At 54.5% G+C, this 22,539-nt stretch overlaps 1 protein-coding gene and 1 long non-coding RNA gene across 2 annotated transcripts; one reads left to right on the top strand and one right to left on the bottom strand.

Moving 5' to 3' along the window:
• Positions 1,449 to 15,643, bottom strand: KLHL21 (kelch like family member 21). Its single transcript, XM_005656009.3, has 4 exons — positions 14,182 to 15,643; positions 10,605 to 11,010; positions 6,055 to 6,127; positions 1,449 to 4,646 (listed from the first exon to the last, which is right to left on the bottom strand). The coding sequence occupies exons 1-4, from the start codon at positions 15,200 to 15,202 to the stop codon at positions 4,353 to 4,355; spliced, it is 1,794 nt and encodes a 597-aa protein (XP_005656066.2). The 5' UTR covers positions 15,203 to 15,643; the 3' UTR covers positions 1,449 to 4,352.
• Positions 15,619 to 17,656, top strand: LOC106507613. Its single transcript, XR_001303713.2, has 2 exons — positions 15,619 to 16,106; positions 16,786 to 17,656. It is a non-coding gene; the product is annotated as an uncharacterized LOC106507613 (long non-coding RNA).

The following is a 22,539-nucleotide window of genomic DNA, read 5'->3' on the forward strand; positions in this document are numbered from 1 at the left end:
CCAACAGGCCAAAACTGCAAGGCCTTTTTGTGAGTCAGTGTCACTGTGCCACCTGTGCCATGTTAGGTTGGTCTTGGCAGTCACCAAAACGTTCCTTAAATTCAAGGGGAGGGGACAGAGACCCCACCTCTCCATGGGAGGGGCGTCAAAGAATCTGCATGTTTACAGCTGTCCATCAAGAGAGTAAGTGGAGTTCCTGTTGTGGCTCAGTGGTTCACAAACCCAACTAGGAACCGTGAGGTTGCAGGTTCGATCCCTGGCCTCACTCAGTGGGTTAAGGATCTGGCATTTCTGTGGCTCTGGTGTAGGCTGTCGGCTACAGCTCCAATTAGACTCCTAGCCTGGGAACCTCCATATGCTGTGAGTGTGGCCCTAAAAAGAGACACACACATAAAAAAGTAAGTGCTTCTGCTTTGCCTGGCATGGAGTAGATGAAGAATCAGAGTTGGTGACACTGTCACCCCCAAGAAGTGTCAGGCGCCATTCACGCCTCATCACTGGAGGATTCCCGAGGCACCAGCTCTACTCTATGCTAGGGACCTCCTAGGGTTTGAGGAGAACTCCATTTTAAACCACCCATCCCTCTCCCTTTACTCCTTGACCACTAGGGAGCTCAAAGGTGAAGCCATTATTATTATTATTATTATTATTTTATACTATAGGGAATAATGATCAGTTTTTTTTTTTTTTTTTTTTTTGTCTTTTTGTCTTTTCTGGGGCCACAGGCTAGGGGTCTAATCAGAACTGTAGCCGCCGGCCTACACCAGAGCTGCAGCAATGCTCCATCCGAGCCGCGTCTGCAACCTACACCACAGCTCACGGCAACGCCGGATCCCTAACCCACTGAGCAAGGGCAGGGATGGAACCTGAAACCTCATGGTTCCTAGTTGAATTCGTTAACCACTGCGCCACAACAGGAACTCCTGACGCCGTTATTCAAGTGCTGTAACTGCAGGATAGTCCTGAGATCCTTCAGACCTGGCACCGGGACCAGGGCACACTGTGGCCTCACAAGGCCCCCTTCCCAGCCCAGCCCTGGCCACTCCCTTGGGTTCAGTGAGTTCTGCAGATGTGCAGGATGTGAGCATCATGGTTCTTCCCAGGGGCCTCTATGTGAGGCAAGAAGCGGTGCCGAGGTTGGAAACAGCTTAGGAGCAGGCGAAGGGAGGCCTCCCATCTCTGGGGATTGGCCTCATCTTTCCACCACCTCCTGCCTTGTAGCAATCAAGTTGAGAAAGAGCCTGAAAATCTTCGCCCCCAGAACCGTTCCCATGAGCCCTGGGTGCTCCAATCACTCCCCGTTTCCTGCTAGCACAGGGCCAGCCCCAATGATTAAGGCGCACTAAGTATGCTCCTTAATGCGCCTTCGCTCCCCCTCCACCCAGCACTTGGCCTCGCCTAAGTTCCAAGACACAGCCGCGGCAGGACAGAAGCAATGACACCAAATGTATAGGAAATATTTTTATTTCAAAAAGTTACATATTGAAGGCATCCTAAACCCTTCAACAGGATTCTGGACATGGAAGCCTACAGAACGGACAAATAAATACGCCCATCTGCCCCATCCTTAGGGGCTGGCACTGGGTATTGGACACTGCAGGGAGGGTGTCCTAGTCCATGAGTCTCTGAAGTCACATAAATATAGAATCTTTATAGCAGTAGATCAGCATTAAATATTAGTCACTGAATTTTCATAACTTAGCTTTTGCCACAGACTGAAAAAGTTGTGTCCATCCAACAGAACGCCTCTGCTGCTGGCCCAGCCTGTCCGTGCACAGACATGTGCGTGATGATGGGAGCCCAGAACCTGTGCCCACGAGGAGCGAGCAACCACCAAAGATGGGTCTGGGTGGTGGGGACCTTCGTCTTTCTAGAGCGTGAACCTCACCGGCCCCACCCAACTGACCACCAGCTGAGCAGCCGCCAGAGTGGGGCCTGGTGAAGGACCAACATACAAGGAAGAGCAGACAAAGGCCGGGGCCCAGGCTCTGGCCCTGGGCGCTGCCCAGAACCGCTGCAGCGGGCTACACAGGCTGGTTTAGATGAGGGAAACGTGAATGTCTGCAGCCCCCTTGGCCCAGCAAGAAAGTTTGCCGTAAGTCGGCATCTGCGGGAAATCCACGCCCTTGACCTGCAGGGAGGTGGGGCGCTCCAGTGACCAGGTGACCGCTCCACGCCCTGTCCTACCTCCTCGGGCCACCCAGGCCCTCTACAGACAGCCCAGCAAAGGCGCAGGGACTCATTCCCACGAGGGCCAGGCCCAGAGCTGTCCCCTGGGAGGCCCCCAGGTGACCTGTCACTGCAGGTAACACATCGCTCTGTGTGACAGGTCGCACTCACCACACAGGGGAGTCTGGGGCTGAGCTTGGTGACTGGTACATACATACTCAAGGCTCCATCAATCTCGTGCAGCCCTCGGGTGACGAGCCATCAGGCCTGCAAAGGCACCTGGGTTGGCCTCCCCAGGGAGGGGATAAGCTCTGGATGGGCTTGGCCTGCCAAGAGGGAACCTGGGCCAGAAAAAGGTCTCGGTTACCCCTGGGAAGTGAAGTGCAGGCTGTGGAGAGGGAGTGTCCAGGGCTGTGACCATCCTGGGGGGAGGGTGCCCAAGGGAGCAGAGGGCACAGCACCCACCTGGCCAAGGTCTAAGGCAGTAAGTACCACCCCTCCCACGAGCCCTGCGTTCCCACCATGCCAGCCACACAGGGCATTCGGGAGTGGCCGGGTGAGCCATGACCCAAAGGGACCAGAAAGGCTAGCTGTGAGCTGAGGCTGCTCCAGTGAGGGTTCCAGAGCGAGACGCTGACCTGATAGTGATGATACCCACCAGGGCTCCTCTAGGGACACAGGAGGGAAGGCAGGGCCCCGCCCGGCAGCCCCAAAGGCCACAAGGCTTCTGGTCAATGAAAGGGTTTTAGGTGCCATTTATGCAGTGATGATGAGAACGTTTTTCTTCTTGGTGAGGACAAATGAACGTGTATCTAACGGGGGAAATGTAAACACCTCCCCCTTGGGAAGGGAAGGAGGACAAATTCAGGCAAAGGCTGCTTTGGGGACCTTGGGGGGACAAAACCACCAATATACCGAAATGCTCACACTCCTCAGAGAAAACCAGGGACACCGGTTATGGGGTCTCCGAGGAGCTCCTGCCACCTGCCCAGACAAGCTGGGCCTCCTAGGAGCTTAAGGCATCCCTCACCTGCAGAGAGCTTCAGAAGCGGCACTGGGGTAGAGGGAAACCCAAACTGGAGTTTCCCCGATGGCCTGGCCGTTAAGGACTCAGAGCGTCACTGCTGTGGCTCAGGTTTGATCCCTGGCACAGCCAAAAAACAAACAAACAAACAAAACTCAAACAAAGCAGATGCTGCTTCTAGCTGCCTCCCGTCTTTGAAGGTAAGGCCAGTGATGTTTGAAACTTTGCAACCAACTACTGAGGCGCCCTGCCCCAGGCTTCCTGGAGAAGCAGCAAAGGCCCTGCAGCTGCCTGCCTGGGCTGCAGCGACCAAGTCCCAGGGCCTCCCCCAGGGGAAAGCTACAACCCTGCACTTACAGGTTGCATCCTCTCCTGCGCTGGCCTGGGACGAAGGTCTCAGATGCCCCCAAGCCCGGGGGGGACACACCAGCACCTGCCTCAGCCCGGGTCCACCAGAGACAGAAAACACTCCATAGGTCCCTCTGGGCCCCCTTGAAGGCCACACCCCTGTCCAGACCCACGGCCTTGCGCCCCCACGTCTGAGCTCCCCCCGGGAGGTTCACCCTTGAGGGATGTTGTGGTGTGAGACCCCAGCGGGGGCGGGGGGCTGGCAGGCAGACCCTCTCCATTTGGGGAGCTGGCCTGCCAGGTGTCTAGGACTGGCTGTGGAGTTGGGGACCCCACCCCACTGCAGCCCTCCTCGATGCCCTGGGACAACAGGGCCTGGAGGAAGGCAGGGTGAGGCCAAGGCCACTCCCAGATTTCTGGAAGGACCCCTCCACTTCTGCTGGTACTCCAGAAGCGGCCCCCCTCTCCTGATAGGGGAGCAAGTAGGCACAGGTGGTGGCTGCAGGAGGGGCATGCGCTGCATGGGTAAGGTGACAGGGGACTTGCTGGAGCCAGAGACGTGCTGGCAGGGAGGCTGCTCTTCCTGGGCCAGGGGTGGGGCGTTCACGACGGGCTTGGGCCCCAGCAGCTGCGACTCAGGCTCTAAAGGCACAGAAACCTGCCGGGTGTCAGAGCCACTGGCTGGCCCGGTGGCCCTGAACCCGCGCTGCACCCATTGAGCCCAACCTGTCCTTGTGCAGGAAGGAAGCGGCTGCGGCCCCCAGAGGTGCCGGGTTACCTGCACTGAGGCCCTCCCCGGGCCAGGCCGGGGCTAGTGCAGCTCGGCGGGGTTCTGCGGTGGCCGGGGCCGGCCCACGTCCATGTCACTGCCGCCACCGTCCAGCTCAAAGCCGCGTCCTCCCAAGGGCGTCTGGGGCATGAACTGGCGGAAGATGCTGACGCTGCCGTGCCAGAAGGTGGGCTCCGGGAGCCGCCCCACCACGCTCCACGCCCGGGTCTCCGGGTCATAGGCCTCCACCACGTCGGAGAGTTCAAATGTATTGTCATAGCCTCCGGAGACGTAGAGCTTCCCTCCGAGGACGGCCAGGCTGCCCCCGACGTGCACCTGCCGGCAAGGGGGGCCGTGAGTGGAGGCTGGCTGCCAGGCAGCGGAAGGAGCCTGGGGCCCTCGGGAGGGGCGGCTCTGCCACCTCCTGGAAGCGATGCGGGAGCCGCCCTCCGCACACTCCAGGACGGGCCAAGGCCCTTCCAACACCACGGCTAGGAAGCGAGGTCTCTATGGTGGTCAGGGGGCCGCCGAGGTGGTCTCCCTTTGAGCAGCCATCGGCCCTGTCGGCAGGCCTGAGTGTCCTCCCATCCGAGAGATGGAAAACTGAGCCTCGCGTGGCCGCCAGAGGCAGAGCTGGGACTTGATCCCGAGCCTGGGCCCTGAACTGTGAGGCGAGATTACGCCATCTTTCCCCAAATCACTACCGAGTATGTGGAGCTCGTGATGGGGAGAAACTGTCGCATTTCCTAAAAGCGAGGATGCCAAGTAAGCTGTGACCCTGGAAACTGGGACACCTGCCATGCAGAGCTATCGCGACAGCAGGCCTGGAAATCTGGGTCTTTTTTTTTTTTTTTTGCTTTTTAGGGGCACACCTGCGGCAAATGGAAGTTCCCAGGCTCAGGGTTGAATCAGATTTGCTGCTGCCAGCCCACACCACAGCCACAGCCACGCGGGATCCAAGCCGCATCTGTGACCTACACCACAGCTCACAGCAATGCTGGATCCTTAACCCACTGAGCAAGGCGAGGGGTCGAACCCACATCCTCATGGATACTAGTCGGGTTCTTAACCTGCTGAGCCACAACAGGAACTCCAGGTGTAGAACTTTGAAGGAAGGTAGAAAATAAAGATGTGGGCAGGGGTGGAGGTCTACCTGGGACTAAGGAGACTGCCCGTGTGGCCAAATGCCACTGAGCCCTCCCAGCGCCATCACACTGTCACACTCAACACCCTCTTCTCAACAGGCAGAGCGAGGAGAGACCCTCATCAGGCAGCAGCAGTGTGAGTACACAGCAGGTGCTCAATAAATGCATCCCCAAGGACAATCCCCAAGATGTCCCTGTCTGACCTCACCCCACTGGGGTCCCCTCGTTCAGGCTGCTCCAGCCACACCAGGCTGAGGGCTTGCTATGAAGCACCAGGTATGCACCACCCCAGGGCCTTTGCACTTGCATCTCTTGGGGGAACACTTCCCCAGCAAGTGCCCTGGCTCACAGCAGGGACTCCATGAACACTCCTCCGAATGGATGAACCCACTAAGCTGTGTGACCCCGGCATCTCTGTTTCAGTGACACGCCCCCTCCGCCCCAAGTACAAGCTGAGGACAGAGCTGCCCTCTGTGCAGTGAGGTAACACCAGGTAAGCGCCCTGCCCCCCAGGACGGTCTCCCAAATACTTAAGCGGACCCACTGGTTGCGAACCAGGAGAGCCCGGTCTCCCAAGGCTGGCACGCCTGCAGCTTTACCTGATTCATAGGCGGGATCTTATCCCACTCGTTCTTGGCGGGGTTATACACGTCCACCTCAGCCGAGTCGTCCCTGGGGCAGGGAGAGGGAAGAGCCGGTCAGAGTGAGTAGGACGCACCCGAGGTGAAGGCCTGGAGAGAGGGGGGTCCTCTCCTTTGGGGACCTCTGGGATGCTCCTGGGAGCTCCACTGGCTAGTGGGACCCTACCTCTGGTGCGCAGAGGCTGATTCCCAGCCCCTACATCTACCTGGCCTGGGATCTGAAGCCAGAACCCAGCCTTGCTCTGCAAACCCAAAGAGCAGGGCTCTCAAGCCCTCCCTGCAGTCCTGCACCAATGTGGCCGCCCCCTCGCCGTGGTCCCGCAGGCGAGCTTCAGATCTTCAACCTCACGCCCCCCCACCCCCGAATCTCCACTCACCCTTCTTTTTGCCTTTTTTTTTTAAGTCTTTTGTCTTTTTTAGGGTCGCACCCATGGCATATAGAGATTCCCAGGCTAGGGGTCCAATCGGAGCTGTAGCTGCCGGCCTGCACCACAGATCTGAGCCACACCTGCGACCTACACCACAGCTCACATCCACGCCGGATTGTTAACCCGCTGACCGAGGCCAGAGATCGAACCCACGTCCTCATGGATGCTAGTCAGGTTCATTAACCACTGAGCCACCACGGGAACTCCTTGACTCATCCTTCTGACGTGGACTTGTGTCTTCCACGGCTGACCAGCCCAGGCCAGGGCTCCCACCCCACCACACACTCCCACGTGCCCTGGACCACTCCTCGGCCACGACCCCACTGCTGCTGCTGGCCGCCCCCCCGATCCCGTTCAGTGCTGTGTCCTGGGTGACCAGCAGGATGGCCACAGGCACAGGAATGAGGACACCACCCCCGTCCTTCCCTTTGGGCTCAGCATCCTTCAGTCCTGTTTGACACGCTCCTGACCCCTGCAGTAAAAGGCTCAAAGGCACCACCCTGAAAAGCAAAGACACAATCCCCCAAACAGCAGCAGTAACAGTATCGATGCTGACAGGTCAGGGGTCAGCAGGCGGGCCAGACGGGAAATACTTTAGGTCTTTAGAGCCGACGGCCTCTGCAGCAGGTCCCTGAGGCTGCCGCCGGGAACAAAAGCAGCCAGACGTATAAACACAGGGGCTGGCTGCCTGCCCACAAAGTCTTATTTGTGGACGCAAATTTGAATTTCACATAACTCTTCGCACATCATGAAATATTACTCTGGCTTTTATTTTATTTTTTTTTCCTGCAACCACTTCAGAATGTAGAAACCACTTGGTTGGTGGCCAGGGTGAGGATAATGAACCTGGGGATGCACTGGCTGCCCTTCCCCTAGAGAGAAGCTTCAGCCAGAAGGTGCCAGGCTGGAGGCGGCTCTCCGCCAGCCACTGCTTGCAGCCGGGGACAGCAGTGGCAGACCGGCTGAGCCCTCGCGCATCAGGGGGTGCCTCCCTGTTCCAGCACCTTCTGGACAGGAGCTACCCCAACAGGTGGCATTCTGAGCAGGGGAGTGGCTGAAGGGCCAAAGTGCATGAACAGGGTTGGCTCTGAGACAAACGGTCAAGGGCATGAGACCCAGGCACCCCCTGCGCTGCCCACACTCTCAGGCGAGGCCAGGCCCCCACGACTCACCTGGAGGACAAAGAGTCTGCCTTTCTTTCTTTTCTTTCTTTTTTGTCTTTTTAAGGCTGCACCTGCAGCATATGGAGGTTCCCAGGCTAGGGGTTGAATCTGAGCTGCAGCTGCTGGCCTACACCACAGCCACAGCAATGTGGGATCCCAGCCACATCTGCGACCTACATGGTAGCTCATGGCAATGCCAGATACTTAACCCACTGAGCAAGGCCAGGGATCAAACCCGCGTCCTCATGGATCCTAGTCAGGTTTGTTACCACTGAGCCACGACGGGAACTCCCTATTTATTTTTTTCTTTTGAAGGACGCACCTACGGCATATGGAAGTATCCCGCCTAGGGGTCCTCCAGGAACTTCAGCTGCCGTCCTACACCACAGCCGCAGCAATGCCAGATCCGAGCAGCATCTGTGACCTATGCTGCAGCTTGTCACTGGATCCTTAACCCAGCCGCATCCTCACAGAAACTCTGTCGAGTTCTTAACCTGCTGAACCACAATGGGAACTCCTACTTTTTTTTTTTTTTTAATGTTTTGTTTGTTATATTTAATACAGCACATTTTTTTGGCCACACCCACAGCATGCAGAAATTTCAGGGCCAGGGATTGAACCCGCACCACAGTGGCGACCTGAGCTGCTGCCGTGACAGCACTCCACTGTGCCACAAGGGAACTCCAGGGCTGCCTTTCTAGATGGCTCACTCTCTCGGTCAGGTTTGGTGCTTGGAGCGGGGGTGGACACGAGCAGAGCTGAACCCACCTCCCCTGGCCACCCCGTGGCTCAAGAGAACCTGTACAGAGTCTAACAGTGGGTCTGGGAGGAACCCGGCCATTTGCATGAGGGGTGCTTTAGCAGCTGACCAGCAACACCGACCAGGAGGAGGAAGGCCAGGGCCCTTCCCTCCACGGAGGCAGAAGCACAGTCCTGGGCACGTCTCGCAGGGTGGCAGGTGGGGAGGATGTTCTCAAAGGCGTCCAGCCTGGAAGTAGCAGGAGGGGCCGAAGCCAAGGCTCTGGCAGTCTCCGAAGTTGTATTTATAGCCGTCGCCACCCCCTCTTTGAAGACATTACCACGACTTGGGGGAGGGAGAGCTGGGCGAAGAGTCAGATGATGCTTTATAACCGGATCGGAGAGCTGGCTGGGATTCTGGGTCTTTCTCGGAGCAGACCTTGGCTTCCTGGGACATGGTGAGGCCTGGCCCCTTGGCCACTTGCGTGACAAGCAACACCACCTCTGTTCCAAATATGTTCTCCCAGAAAGCCTGAGCGGGAGCCTCGAGTCAGGGGAGAGGCCGACAAGGGCCAGCTCAGCTCGGATGGCAAGAGGTGGGTGGGCCGAGAAGCACTCTGTCCTTGTCCCTGAGGTTCCCAATTCAAAGCCTCAGATGGGGAGTTCCCATGTGGCTCAGCAGGTGGAGGATCTGGCACTGTCATTGCAGTGGCCAGGGTCGCTGCTGTAATGCAGGTTCGATCCCTGGTCCGAGAACCTCCCCATGCCACCAGTGTGCCCCCTCTCCCAAAAAAAGGCTCAGGTAGAAAGGGGACAGAGGGGATGGCTGCTCACGCCTTACCCTTCCCACCAGGTCCCATAGCTTCAGGCAGGCTCTGGGCCAGGGAGGGGAGCAGCAGAAAAACACACCCACCAGCATGTGTGTATGTGCACACACACGCACACACGCAGAGGCCATGAGCAGCAGGCAGGGGCTCCTAGCTCCCTGGATGCCCCCGGGCCCATCAGGAGGGGACATTTGGTTGGGACACGTCATCAAGATCCACAGACGTCTGGTGTCCCATCAGCTGCCCATCCATCCCCGCTGCCCACTTCCGAGCCTGGCCCAGCGAGGCCATGATGTGGTGACAGCCCATGGCACCAGGGTTGGATGGCCTCGGTTCTAACCCTGTGCCACCACTTAAAGCCTGTGGTTGCGAACAAGTCCCTTATCACCCCTTTTAGCCTGTGCTTCGCCACCTGTGGAATGGGGACCAGCGTGGTGCCCATCTCACGGGGATCAGCCACGAAAATGCCCGCAAAGCAGGCAGTCCTCGGCCCCCCATCAGGGACCCCAACAGGCCCGGCAGAAAGGGATTAGACAGAACCCACGGGAACGCGCTGAAGGTGAAAAGTGCTGCTTTCCGCAGGGGGCACGGGGTGATCCCTCCACCTGCCAGGGAGGAAAAGGTCCCTCTACCAAGACCGCCCCCGCCCCCGCAACTAACAACTCAGATGTCCAGAATGTTCTCCTCTGGTCTTAAAGCTTCAAAGTCCCTCTCTGGTGGGACAGGTTCCTTTCAGTAAACGCCACGTGAGACCGACCAGAGCTTTCAGTGGGACCTCCCAGGTGAAGTCCTGCTAGAGACACAACTGATTGGGCATCTATGACTCTCAAAAACTTCTCTGAAAAGACCCGGCTCCCTTGGGCCCCCTGAGACACATAGGGTCCCCAGAGGCCCCGGAAACCGCTCTAAGACATGGGGGCAGAACAAAGGCTGCAGGTCAGAAGGACCCCGCCTCAGAGCCCCCCTGTGGCCTCAGCTTCCTCACCTGTGAAATGGGGAGACCAGGGGTGCTGTGCTCAGCACAAGGCCTGGTAAAAAGATCACGCGCTGGAGTTCCTGTCGTGACGCAGCGGAAACGAATCTGACTAGGAATCATGAAGTTGCGGGTTCGATCCCTGGCCTCGATCAGTGGGTTAAGGATCTGGTGCTGCCATGAACTGTGGTGTAGGTCACAGATTCGGTTCGGTTCTGGTGTTGCTGTGGCTGTGGCGTAGGCCGGTGGCTACAGCTTCCATTAGATCCCTAGCCTGGGAACCTCCGTAGGCCGCAGGTGCAGCCCTAAAAAACTAAAAAATAAAATAAAATAAAATACAAAATAAATCACACATCAGCCTCAGCCCCTGGAGACTCACCTGATGAAGTACATGAGTCCGTTCAGAGTGACCGTCTTGGGGGCAAAGGACCAGGGCGGGAGCTGGCCGCAGTCCACCAGCGACCACAGGTCCGTGTCCGGGTGGTAACACTGCATGACCATGGTCTCCTTGCCGGCCAGGGAGCCGATGGCGTAGAGGCGGCCGCGGCAGGCCGTGGTCGAACAGTTGTCCATGGGGTAGGTCATGGGCTGCAGGGCCTCCCAGGAGTCGGTGGTGTGGTCGTAGCGCTCCGTGCTGTCGGCAGCCACCACGTACAGCAGCCCGTCCAGCACGGAGGAGCTGTGGTACTCCCGGGCCTTCAGCATGGGTGCCACCTCCGTCCACTCGTTCACGCTCGAGTTGTACCTCCACACGCAGTCGTAGAGCCGGGAGCCATCGGAACCACCTGTGGGGGTGCACAACGGGCAGACAGTCAGCCTGTGCCCACCCGGGGCGAGTCACGCCCTAGTGACTCCCTGAACTTCCAAGAGGGCATCTCCTGGGGGAGGAATGCAATGCCCCCCCCCGTCCCCCGCCTCCATGTAAACACACATCGGGAGTTGCCTGGTGGCCTCGTGGTTAGGACTCAGCGCTTTCACTGTGCCACCACTTAAAGCCTGTGGTGATGAACAAGTCTCCATCCCTGGTCTGGAGACTGAGATCACACATCAGGCCACTGCATGTCGTGGCCAAAACCAAACCAAACCAAAGCACACATCCTCTCTCCCCGAGGCCCAGGCCAGGGGCTCCATGCTAGGGCTCAGACAATGACGCTGACCACAGTCCAGGAGGATGGTCGAGCCTCAGGCCACAAAAAACACACCACTCAAATCTCTGTGGGCTGAGCCAAGGCGCAGGGGCCGCAATTCTAAGTAAACAGCAACCTCAGTCTGGACCCCCACACCCGGTCAAACACCTCAACAGGACTGGGGCATCAAATCTTAGAACCCACGCTCCCAGGAAGCCACAAAGCATAGGGGAGGGTGCCCGGGGACTTGCTCACCAAATTCTAGGCTTCCTGTGCATCTTCTAACCAGAGCTGTGCCAGGATGAGGGGAGAGGAAATCTAACGCGTCGCAGGCAAGAACCTAAACCAGAAAGTGATGCGACGAGTGGACTTTTGGGCTTGTGTTTCTTCCTTTCCTTTTTTTTTAGGCTGGACCTGGGGCATATGAAACTTATCAGGCTAGGGGCCAAATCAGTTACAGCTGCCAGCCTGCACCACAGCCACAGCAATGCCCGATCCGAGCTGCGCCTGGGACCTACTCCACAGCTTGAGGCAACGCTGGATCTTTAACCCACTGAATGAGGCCAGGGATCTAACCTACATCCTCATGGAGACAAGGTGGGTTCTTAACCCCCTGAGCCACAACAGGAACTCCAGAGCTTGTATTTCCTTATGTGCAGGGGTTTTTTTTTCTTTGCTTTTTCTTTTCTTTTCCTTCCTTTTCTAGGGCCACACTCGTGGTACACAGAGGTTCCCAGGCTAGGGGTTGAATCGGAGCTGTAGCCACCAGCCTATGCCAGAGCCACAGCAACGCGGGATCCAAGCCACATCTGCAACCTACACCACAGCTCACCACAATGCCGGATCCTCAACCCACTGAGCAAGGCCAGGGATCGAACCCGCAACCTCATGGTTCCTAGTTGGATTCGTTAACCACTGCACCACGACGGGAACTCCTGCTTTTTCTTTTTTAAGACCACACCTTCGGCATATGGAAGTTCCTGAGCTAAGGGTCAAATCAGAGTTGCAGCTGCTGGCCTACACCACAGCCACAGCAGGGCCAGATCCGAGCTGCATTTGTGACCCACGACACAGCTTGTGGCAACGCCATATCCTTAACCGAGTGAGGCCAGGGATGGAACCCACATCCTCATGGATCCTAGTCAGGTTCATAACCCGCTGAGGCACAACGGGAACTCCGATTTATGTGCAAGTTACTGACATGTTTGGTTTGGAAAAACTCATCAAGCTGGACAAGTACGATGTATACTTTTCTGACTATATTTCAAAAAGGAGCTAAAAACCAGCCAACCCACCAAACAAACCCCAGCAGTGCTGGCTGTAACCATCCATTAAACCATCGATTAAACTAGGACGTTTGAATTCCCAGTGTAAAGGAACCCCAAGACCCTGGGGGTTGTGTTCCCCCCTGCCCCATGGCCGAGGCCACAGGACAGAGCCAAGCAGGCTGACATTCTATCTGGCTCACTGCCCTAGGCTTTTAGAAACAGGACAAAGTCCTTGGTAAGTCCTTTCTGCCTGCTTCTTCCTTCTAAAGGAAAACTGCGGCAAAGGCAGCTGAAGCCACTTTGTCGCCCCCATGAAATTCCCTACAGGCAGCTGTAGGGAAGGACCCAGCCACCTGTCTTAAACCCAAAGGATTAGTTGCTCAGCTGAGACATTTATGGAAGGGTGTGCGAAGCCGGGGCGAGTTGGACCAGTTCTGGGAGTTCACAGGCCAGACCTCTGTGGTGATGGGTGGGGGAGGTGGGGGGGAGGCAGGCAGGAAGGTTCCCAAACACAGGGCCCACCTGAGATGAAAGGGACTGATTCTAGCAGATTCCCGCAGAGGCTGGACCTGGAGCTGGGGGCCAAGGAAGCTGTGGCCGCAGAGCCAAGCCAGTCCTTAGGCGGGGACGCGCCCCACCCGTCAGCTCAGAGCCCCACAGAGTACCAGCGTGCGTCCGGGAGGTGGTTTTCTCCTGAATGTGCCAGGCTGGACAAGGCCTTGTGATGGCCCAGCCAGCGTCTCCCTGCCTGATCCAGCCCCAGCCCCGCAGGCCCTGAGTCGGGATCTTTCCTTATATAGCCGTCCCACAGACCGCCCTCCTCGGCCCACGCGAGGCGGTGGCCTCCTGTTTGAACCGGGATTCATCTTTTACAAAAAATGCGGGCGATGCCCAGGACTGGGGCGGGCTGGGACCCGCCCAGCATGACTCGGCACAGTTTTGGGGTTTGGGCCAAGTTAACTGGAAGAAAACCTCTTAGCATGTGACTCTGTTTACAGTCGCTGAGCAGGCAGCAGCCTAAACACCACGTGACCCGCTGCACTGGGCCTAGGTGCAGGGCCGAGGGAATGCTGTCACTGGTGACTAAGTGAGGGTGTCAGGAGGCCTGTGCTGCTCAGACGTGAGGGAGAAATGCCGAAGGGGGAGAGGGGATGTGTCACAGGGCGTCAGTCCCTGGCCTGTCCCCGGATTCCCTAGGGAGCAAAAGAAAGCACTCATTGTGCAGCGTGACTGCTCCTGTAGCTTCCAACCAAATGGGGGCACCTCCCCACAAGAGGGAGGCTCTCCAGGCAGGCCCTGCGGGTGGGGAGGACCCACAAACAGCAGCTTGTCCTAACTCACACAAGGGGTTCTTCTTCTCTGTCTTAAGTATCACCCTGGAATCGCACCCGCGTGCCAGCCTGGGGGTGGAGGAGGGGAAGGGAAGCGGCTGCTTGAGCCCAGGTGCGGGGCCGGGATTCCAGGGGCTGTGGGTTCTCCTGCAGGTGGATGTGGTTCCCCAGGTGCGCCGGGTGTCCGGCCAGCCCAGGGGGTCCTGCTGACCATCCCCCGGCCCACTCACCCGTCACGTAGATGTCGTTGCCCAGTGCCACGATGCTGTAGCCCCCGCCCAGGTGGTCGGGGAACTCGGCCAGGTAGCGCCACTGGCCCGTCTGCGGGTTGTAGCAGTCGACGGTGACCAGCTCGTCGCAGTCTTGGTCGCAGCCGCCCACGAGCACGAGGATCTCGGCGAGGCCGGTGGAGGGGCGCGGGCGCATCCTGGGGCAGGGCCCGCGGTCGTGGCGGTCGTAGCGCGCCGCCTGGAAGTCGCGCGCCTCGCGCAGCAGGCGCAGGCAGGGCGGGCAACGGGCCACCAGCGGCTCGGCCTCGACGTGAGCCAGCAGGTAGAAGCGGCGCACGAAGGGCAGGCGCACGGCCTCGAGCAGCTGGGGCCAGTGCACCGCGCGGCGCGGCGGGTCGGCGCGCACCCAGCGCAGGGCCAGCTGGTAGGCGGCCTCCTCCTTGGGCACGCACAGCCCGTCGTCGCGCAGGTAGCGCAGCAGCCGCGCCAGCGGCAGCCGCTCCAGCTGCTCGGCGCCCAGCTCGCCCACGTGGCGCAGGATGAAGCGCTGCGCCGCGCTCGCCAGCCCCGCGCAGCTGAAGGCCTCGGCGAAGTCCTGCATGTCCAGGCAGTTGGCCAGGTCGAGCTGCTGTTGCAGGAAGGCGCCGCACGCCTCCTTCACGGCCGGGAACTGCAGCAGGTCGGCGGCGCGCAGCAGCGGCTCGGCGTTGTCGCCGCTCACAGCCACGCGGCCCGTGTAGCTGAAGTCGAGCAGCAGCTGTAGCATGTCGGGCGGCACGCCGTGCAGGCGCACCCGTTCAGCGCGGCTCTCGCGCAGCTGCCCCGCGAACATGGCGCGGAAGTAGGGGCTGGCGGCCGCCAGCACGGCGCGGTGCGCGGGGAAGTCGCGCCCGCCCGCCGCCTCCAGGGTCACGTCCAGGAACTTGCGCTCCGCGCGGAGCTGGCTCAGGCCGCGAAGCAGGCTCAGCGCGTGCGCGGGGTCCGAGAAGGGCAGCACGGCCAGGGGAGCCGGCCGCTCCATGGCGCCTTCACGGGGGGAGCGGGGCCGCTGCGCGCGCTGCTCGGGAAGGCCGCGGCCGGGGCCAGCGGGAGAGACGCTGGACGCTGGACGCCGCCGCTATAAATACTGCCGGGCGCCTCGGCCTCCGGGGAGGGGGCCGGGTCGGGCGGGGGCGGGGCGCCGACGGCACCGCCCAATTAACCCCTGCGAGCCTGGCACCGCCTCCCGCCCCGCGCGCTGCGGAGCGCGCTGCCTCGCCTCCCCTCGCGCGCTCCCGCCCGCATACTCCAGGCTGAGTCACCGCCGCCCGCGCCGCCTCCCCTCTCCGCCCTTCCGGGGCTTCCTGCAAGCCTCCCGCCGACGCCTGAGCCAGGGACACCGAGTGACAAGTGTCCTCTCCTAGGGGCGGCTGTGCGCTGGATCCGGGGCCTCCAGGGCCTGCCATCACCCACCCACAAAGCCCCTCGCCGGGAAGCGAAGGCACCCATTTCGCGCCAGACTTCCCAACCGCCCCAGGGCGACTGGGGACAATGACTTTTTTTTTTTTTTGGATTCCACTAGTTCCAAGCGTTGCTAGTTAACCCTATCTCAGGACAGGTTTCAAACGACAGAATTTTTTTCACTTCGGGACCAAAAGCATAAATAAGTGTGAGGTTTTTAGGGGACGCTTTTTCCTTGGCGCGTCAGCGACATGGGACCAGATGCCAGGAATCTGCCTCGCTATGTTCCTGCAGGAGGTTCGAACTTGACCGACTGGGTCATTAAGTTCCGTCAGCACGCAAGGCGCGCAGTTTTCGTTTCCGACTTGTAGCGACTCTTTGAGTCTCCTGAGCTGCCCTCTGAAGGGGGTCAGGCCTGCTCTGGCTGCATTATGTCACGCTGGCCTCCTGGTCGGGAAATGGAAGTGGGGAAGGCAGAAAACAGTGTAGGAAAAACCCATGAAAATTCGTAAGAGTATAAAAATTCAACACAAAGCTGAAGCACCAGAAAATAATTCTGGGGAAAAACAGCACTTTGTCCTATTTCATGAGAGGGGCACTGGGTTCAGGGGTGGGGGCGGGGCGGGGCGGGGGTGGGGTGGGGCACAGGGCCTCAGCTCAAGGTCAAACAGAGGACTACCTTAAAAACCAGGGAATATTGGAGGTCCCCTTGTGGCTCAGTGGGATAGGAGCCAGACTAGTATCCAAGAGGACACGGGTTCAATCCCTGGCCTCACTCAGTGGGTTAAGGACCAGCATTACCTTGAGCTGTGGTGTGGGTGGCAGACGTGGCTGGGATCTGGCATTGCTGTGACTGTGGTGTAGCCTGGCAACTGCAGCTTTGATTTGACCCCTAGCCTGGGAACTTCCATATGCCTTGGGTAGAGCCCTTAAAAAAAAAAAAAAAAGCAAAAAACCCCCCACTAAAACCACCCCCCAAAAAACAGAGGATATGGCTGCTCAGATATGTCACAGTCACTTGCGGGTGAAGAAAGAAATCTTCCTTACTCTGGTTCCAATATATACAAAACCCGGGCTGTGTTTTCAATGAAACCATATGAAAAAATTCTCTCACTTGAAAGCCATTATTTTCTTTAGTTTAATGTATGTTTTGCTCAATTTCAGAAAAGACCCTTATTCCAGGAGTGTCTGATGTGGCTTCATGGACTCTGTGGTGTCTCTGTAACGCTGGGATACAGGTTGGATCCCTGGCCGGGCACCGTGGGTTAAGGATCTGATCCAGAGCCCTGGAACTCCATCAACCACAGAGCAGCCAAAAAAGAAAAAAAGAAAACCCTTGTCGCACTTGTTTTGCAGATGAAGCCTGGGTTTCTGTTATACGATAGCCCCCACCCTTGCCCTGTAAGCCCGGCAAAGACATTCCTGATGGAAGCCTCACTCTGCTCACACCCACGTGTGTCCCAGGGCAGACGGGCACCCCGGGAGTTGCTGTCATTTCTTGGTTCCAGCTCAGTCAGCACAGCCTTTGGAGAAGACATGTTTTTATTCCACCTCTGAAAGGAGAAAGGTAGACCTTCTCTTCTGCTCACGAGTCTCTCATCATCTTGCCTCAAGAGGAATCTGGGTCTAAATTGCAGCACGGGACGCACAGCTCAAAGTCGGAGACATTCAGGTACCCAGGCGGGCTGCCTCTTGCCCATAGATGGACTGTTCACACAGCTATTAATGGCAGCGGCAGCATTCCTGGGCCCAGGAGCCGGGCCAATAAGCTTCCTAGCTCAGGCTTTGTGACAAGAAAGTCTGAGGAGCCAGGAAGTGGGATTTTGTAGGGAAAAGTACTACAGTGCCTCTAGGTCAGAACTCAGCCACCTGGCTTGAAGCAGATCTTTATTTAAATCACTGACGTTTCTAGAGGTAAGGACCAGAGTTCAGTTTTCTGTATTCCTAACAACAGGGGCATTTGACTCATGTTCAGCCTCCCTCTGAAGAATGATGATGTGGATATCTACTGAAATGGAAAGATGTAAAAAAAAAAAGAAAAAAAAGATGTTCATGTCACAATATCTAGAAAAAAATCTCATTAGTCATAGTAAACCCAGTTTGCTATACGTGTTCATATGCCTACCAAAAAAATAGTGCAGATAACATTTTCTCTAGGTGGCTAGGTTTGCTTCCTGTCTTTTCGATTAAACATATAAAATCTGTGTATTAAAGTAATATTAAAAGTTCACTATAAAATTGAAAATTCAGCTATTGAGAAAAAAGTATATTATGAATATCCTAAACCTCACAGATAAAATCCGTGTATTAAAGAAACACTAAAAGTTCACCATAAAATTAAAAATTCAGCTATTGAGAAAAAAGTATATTATGAATATCCTAGACCTCACAGAAGAGCATTTGCAGCCATGTGTATCTAAGTCAATAAAGGAATGTGGTGATAAGAGAAAGGAACAGATTTATTTATCAGCCGTGTTTGGAATTTTGAATAACCTGCTAACCCAAGCATGCTATTGAGTTGCTTTTTTTTTTTTTGCTCATTAATCTCATGAGTTCAAAAGGGGGATGTGAGAAATTCATTCAGTGCACATGACGTGGTGGATGCAGTCAGCACACTGTATTAACTAAGGGAATTTAAATTTCTCAGATGTCCAACACTGGCCTGGTGGAAACACCAGTGTTTGGTGAGGAAGGTGTTAACTCTAGCCCACAAAGAACGGTTTGTGGGCAAATGTATTTTTACTTTATTTTTTTTTTTAGTGGGGGGAGGCAAAACCACATATGGAGGTTCCCAGACTAGGGGTTAAATCGGAGCTACAGCTGCCGGCCTACACCAGAGCCACAGCAACACAGGATCCCAGCAGCGTCTTCCACCTACACCACAGCTCAAGGCAATGCCTGGTCCCTGACCCACTGAGTGAGGCCAGGGATGGAAGCCACGTCCTCATGGATCCTAGTCGGATTTGTTTCCACTGTGCCAAACAGGGATCCCCTGGAAAATTTATTTAAAGACAAAACTTGAGCCTTGAAAGTTGTTGTTTTGTGTGTGTGTGTGTGTGTCTTTTTTAGGGCCGTACCTGGGGCATATGGATGCTAGTCAGATTTGTTACCGCTGAGCCACGACGGGACTTCCTAGCCTTGAAAGTTTTAGAAGCATATATCTTCTAAGATCATGAAATGGTCCTTCTGCAAGTAACTCTGTAATAATGTAACTTAATGTGATTTAACAAATAGTGGGGAGTTCCCTTCGTGGCTCTGCGGTTAATGAACTGGACTAGGATCCATGATGATGCAGGTTTGATCCCTAGCCTCGCTCAGTGGGTTAAGAATTCAGCGTTGCCGTGAGCTGTAGTGTAGGTGTCAGATGCTGCTCGGATCCCATGTTGCTTTGGCCGTGGCTGTGGCCGGCAGCTACAGCTCTGATTCAACCCCTAGCCTGGGAATCTCCATATGCTGCAGATGCGGCCCTAAAAAGCAAAAACAACAACAACAAAACAGGTGCTATCATTAAAAAAATGAAAACCTTAATTTTGATATTTGGATTCTAATAGTAGGCAGGCAGGCCAAGAGGTAACCAAGATAATTTCAAAAACTGCTGTTACCAGGAGTTCCTGTCCTGGCGAAGTGGAAATGAACCCGACTGGTAACTGTGAAATTGCATGTTTGATCCCTGGCCTTGCCCACTGGGTTAAGCATCCGGCATTGCTGTGAGCTGTGGCGTAGGTCACAGACGCTGCTCGGATCCCGCGTTGCTGTGGCTGTGGTGTAGGCCAGCAGCTGTAGCTCCGATTTATCCCCTAGCCTGGGAACTTCCACATGCTGCCAGAGAAGCCCTAAAAAGCAAAACAAACATACCAAAAAACACAAAAAAACTGCTGTTACTTCCTTTTTTTCCTTTTCTTTGAGAACACATAGGAACATAGACCATGATATTTATAGAGTCAAAAAGAAATTGCATCTTTTTCCTGTTTATACTGATTTTTCTGATTCTGGACTGCCTAAGGTGTAATTTGTAATGCACTTGGTACACATAAACTTTTTCCTCTAAGGAGTGGGAGTGTTACAGTATTTAAGTGCTTTATTTATTTATTTATTTATTGTCTTTTTAGGGCCACACTCAAAGCATATGGAGGTTCCCAGGCTAGGGGTTGAATCAGAGCTGCATCTGCGACCTACACCACAGCTCACAGCAACGCCAGATCCTTAACCCACTGAGCGAGGCCAGGGATCAAACCCACGTCCTCATGGATATTATTAAGGTTTGTTAACCACTGAGCCGTGCCGGGAAGTCCTTAAGTGCGTAATTATATATAAATGACATATTGCAAGTAAAAACATTTAGTTTGGCACATAGTGTTAGCCGGTTAGGGTTAGGGTTAGGGTTATATTTTACCTGTATGAACTGTAACACGAGAAATTGGATTCATGGGTTATTCTCCTCACCATATGCAAAGATGACAGTAGCAAGGTTAGCAATTATTTATTGATGATTTAAAATTATTCACACCTATATTCATAACATAGTCAAGGTACTAAAAGTTGAAAACAATATATATATATATATATATATATTTATTTTTTGTCTTTTTTTTGCCTTTTCTTGGGCTGCTCCCGCGGCATATGGAGGTTCCCAGGCTAGGGGTCGAATCGGAGCTGTAGCTGCCAGCCTACGCCAGAGCCACAGCAACGCAGGATCAGAGCCAAGTCTGCAGCCTACACCACAGCTCACAGCAACACCGGATCGTTAACCCACTGAGCAAGGGCAGGGATCAAACCCGCAACCTCATGGTTCCTAGTCAGATTCGGTAACCACTGCGCCACGACGGGAACTCCGAAAACAATATAGTTTTGAAGATTTTCACTTATTTTCCTCTTCTGGAAACAGAGGTGAGAAAGCAGAAATGTGCATAAGAATCCAGAAGCATATGCTATTAAGCAAACAAAAAGGTGCAACACCAAAAAATAATTCCAGGAAAAATAAACTTTGGTCATTTTCATAACCACAGTCAAGCACAGAGTTAAAATGGGAGCCAGAAAGCTTTCCTGAATTCTCCCCCAAGTGAATGCAGTGTCGCTAGTGAGATTTAGGAAGGTGAAGCTATATTTGGTAACCCAATTAAAATAACTACATTCTCAAGTTACTTACTGGGAAACCATGGTATTCTTAGTATTTTAAAACTTGTCACAACCTGTGCTAATGTTGGCTTTTTCTTCCTCTTTCTTGAGTAACTATAGTCGTCTGAGAATTAGCCTTCAGCAGCAGGTGTTTCTTTTTTTTTTTTTTTTAAGCAGAAAACAAGGATTTGGTAACTGTGGCTAGTATTCTTGCATTCATCATGGGATTCCAGATTTGTCCTCTGTAGCCCAGAAGCAGTACAATATACCTGAGAAATACATTGAATATACTGAAGAAACCTGAGCCTGTCATACAGAAAAAAAACTGGCTTTAGGAGTTCCCAGGCGGCACACTGAGTTTAGGACCCCAGTGTTGTTGCTGCTGTGGCGTGGGTTTGATCCCTGGCCCAGGAACTTACGCATGCCCCAGGTGCCACCAAAAAGATTAAAAACAAACCCCAAAACTCATTTTAGTATTCCCATAGCTACATATTATGCTGGTTTTTTTTTTTTTTTTTTTTGTAATTCCAAAGCTTGGATTTATTTGTTTATTATTTTTTAGTTAATGATTTTTATTTTTTCCATTATAGGTGGTTTACAGTGTTGTCAATTTCTACTGTACAGCAACGTGACCCAGTCACACATACATATACATTTTTTCTCACATTATCCTCCATCATGTTCCATCACAAGTGACTAGATACAGTTCTCTGTGCTACACAGCAGCATCTCATTGATCTCTTTGCTTATCCACTCCAAAGGCAATAGTTCACATCTATTAACCCTAGACTCCCAGTCCATCCCACTCCCTCCCCCTCCCTCTTGGCAACCACAAGTCTGTTCTCCATGTCCATGAGTTTCTTTCCGTATACTAGATTCCAGATGTAAGTGATATCATATGGTATTTATCTTTCTCTTTCTGACGTACTTCACTCAGTATGAGAATCTAGTTCCATCCATGTTGCTGCAAATGGCATTATTTTGTTCTTTTTCATGGCTGAGTAGTATTCCATTGTGTATATGTACCACATCTTCTTAATGCATTCATCTGTTGATGGGCATTTAGATTATTATCATGTCATATTAGGCTATTGGATTTCAGTCAATTATTGGTGTCATAGTCCTCCTCCTTCTTCTTTTTTTTTTCCTTTTTTTTTTTTTTTTTTTTTAGGTCCACACTGGAGGCATATGGAAATTTCCCAGGCTAGAGCGTGAATCAGAGCTGTGGCTGCTCGCCTACACCACAGCCACAGCAATGCCAGATCTGAGCCGTGTCTGTGACCCACACCACAGCTCACAGCAACACCGGGTCCTTAACCCACTGAGTCAGGCCAGAAATCAAACCTGACTTTTCATGGATACTAGTCAGAGTCATTACCTCTGAGCCATGCCAGGGACTCCTCTAGTCCTTTTGGAGTCTAGGGAAGGGATGGTAGATATTAACATCTAAACTTCCTCCAAAGGGATAAATTTCTAAGGGAAATCACAGGGAGGAGACACAAAGTAGGTCTTCCTCCATTAACTCTTCTGGTTCACTGGAGTGGAGGCGAGGAGACAGAGTACTCCAGGCAGTACAGGTCAACTCTGTGCACTAAAACCTAAGGTTCACATGGCCAATAAGCGCATGAAAAAATGGTCCACATCACTGATTATTGGGGAAATGCAAATCAAAATTACTCTGAGGTACCACCTCATACCGGTCAGAATGGCCCTCATCAATAATTCCACAAATAACAAATTCTGGAGGGGGTGTGGAGAAAAGGGAACCCTCCTGCACTGTTGGTGGGAATATAAATTGGTACA

This window comes from Sus scrofa, chromosome 6, assembly GCF_000003025.6.
Source record: "Sus scrofa isolate TJ Tabasco breed Duroc chromosome 6, Sscrofa11.1, whole genome shotgun sequence".
NCBI lineage: Eukaryota > Metazoa > Chordata > Mammalia > Artiodactyla > Suidae > Sus > Sus scrofa.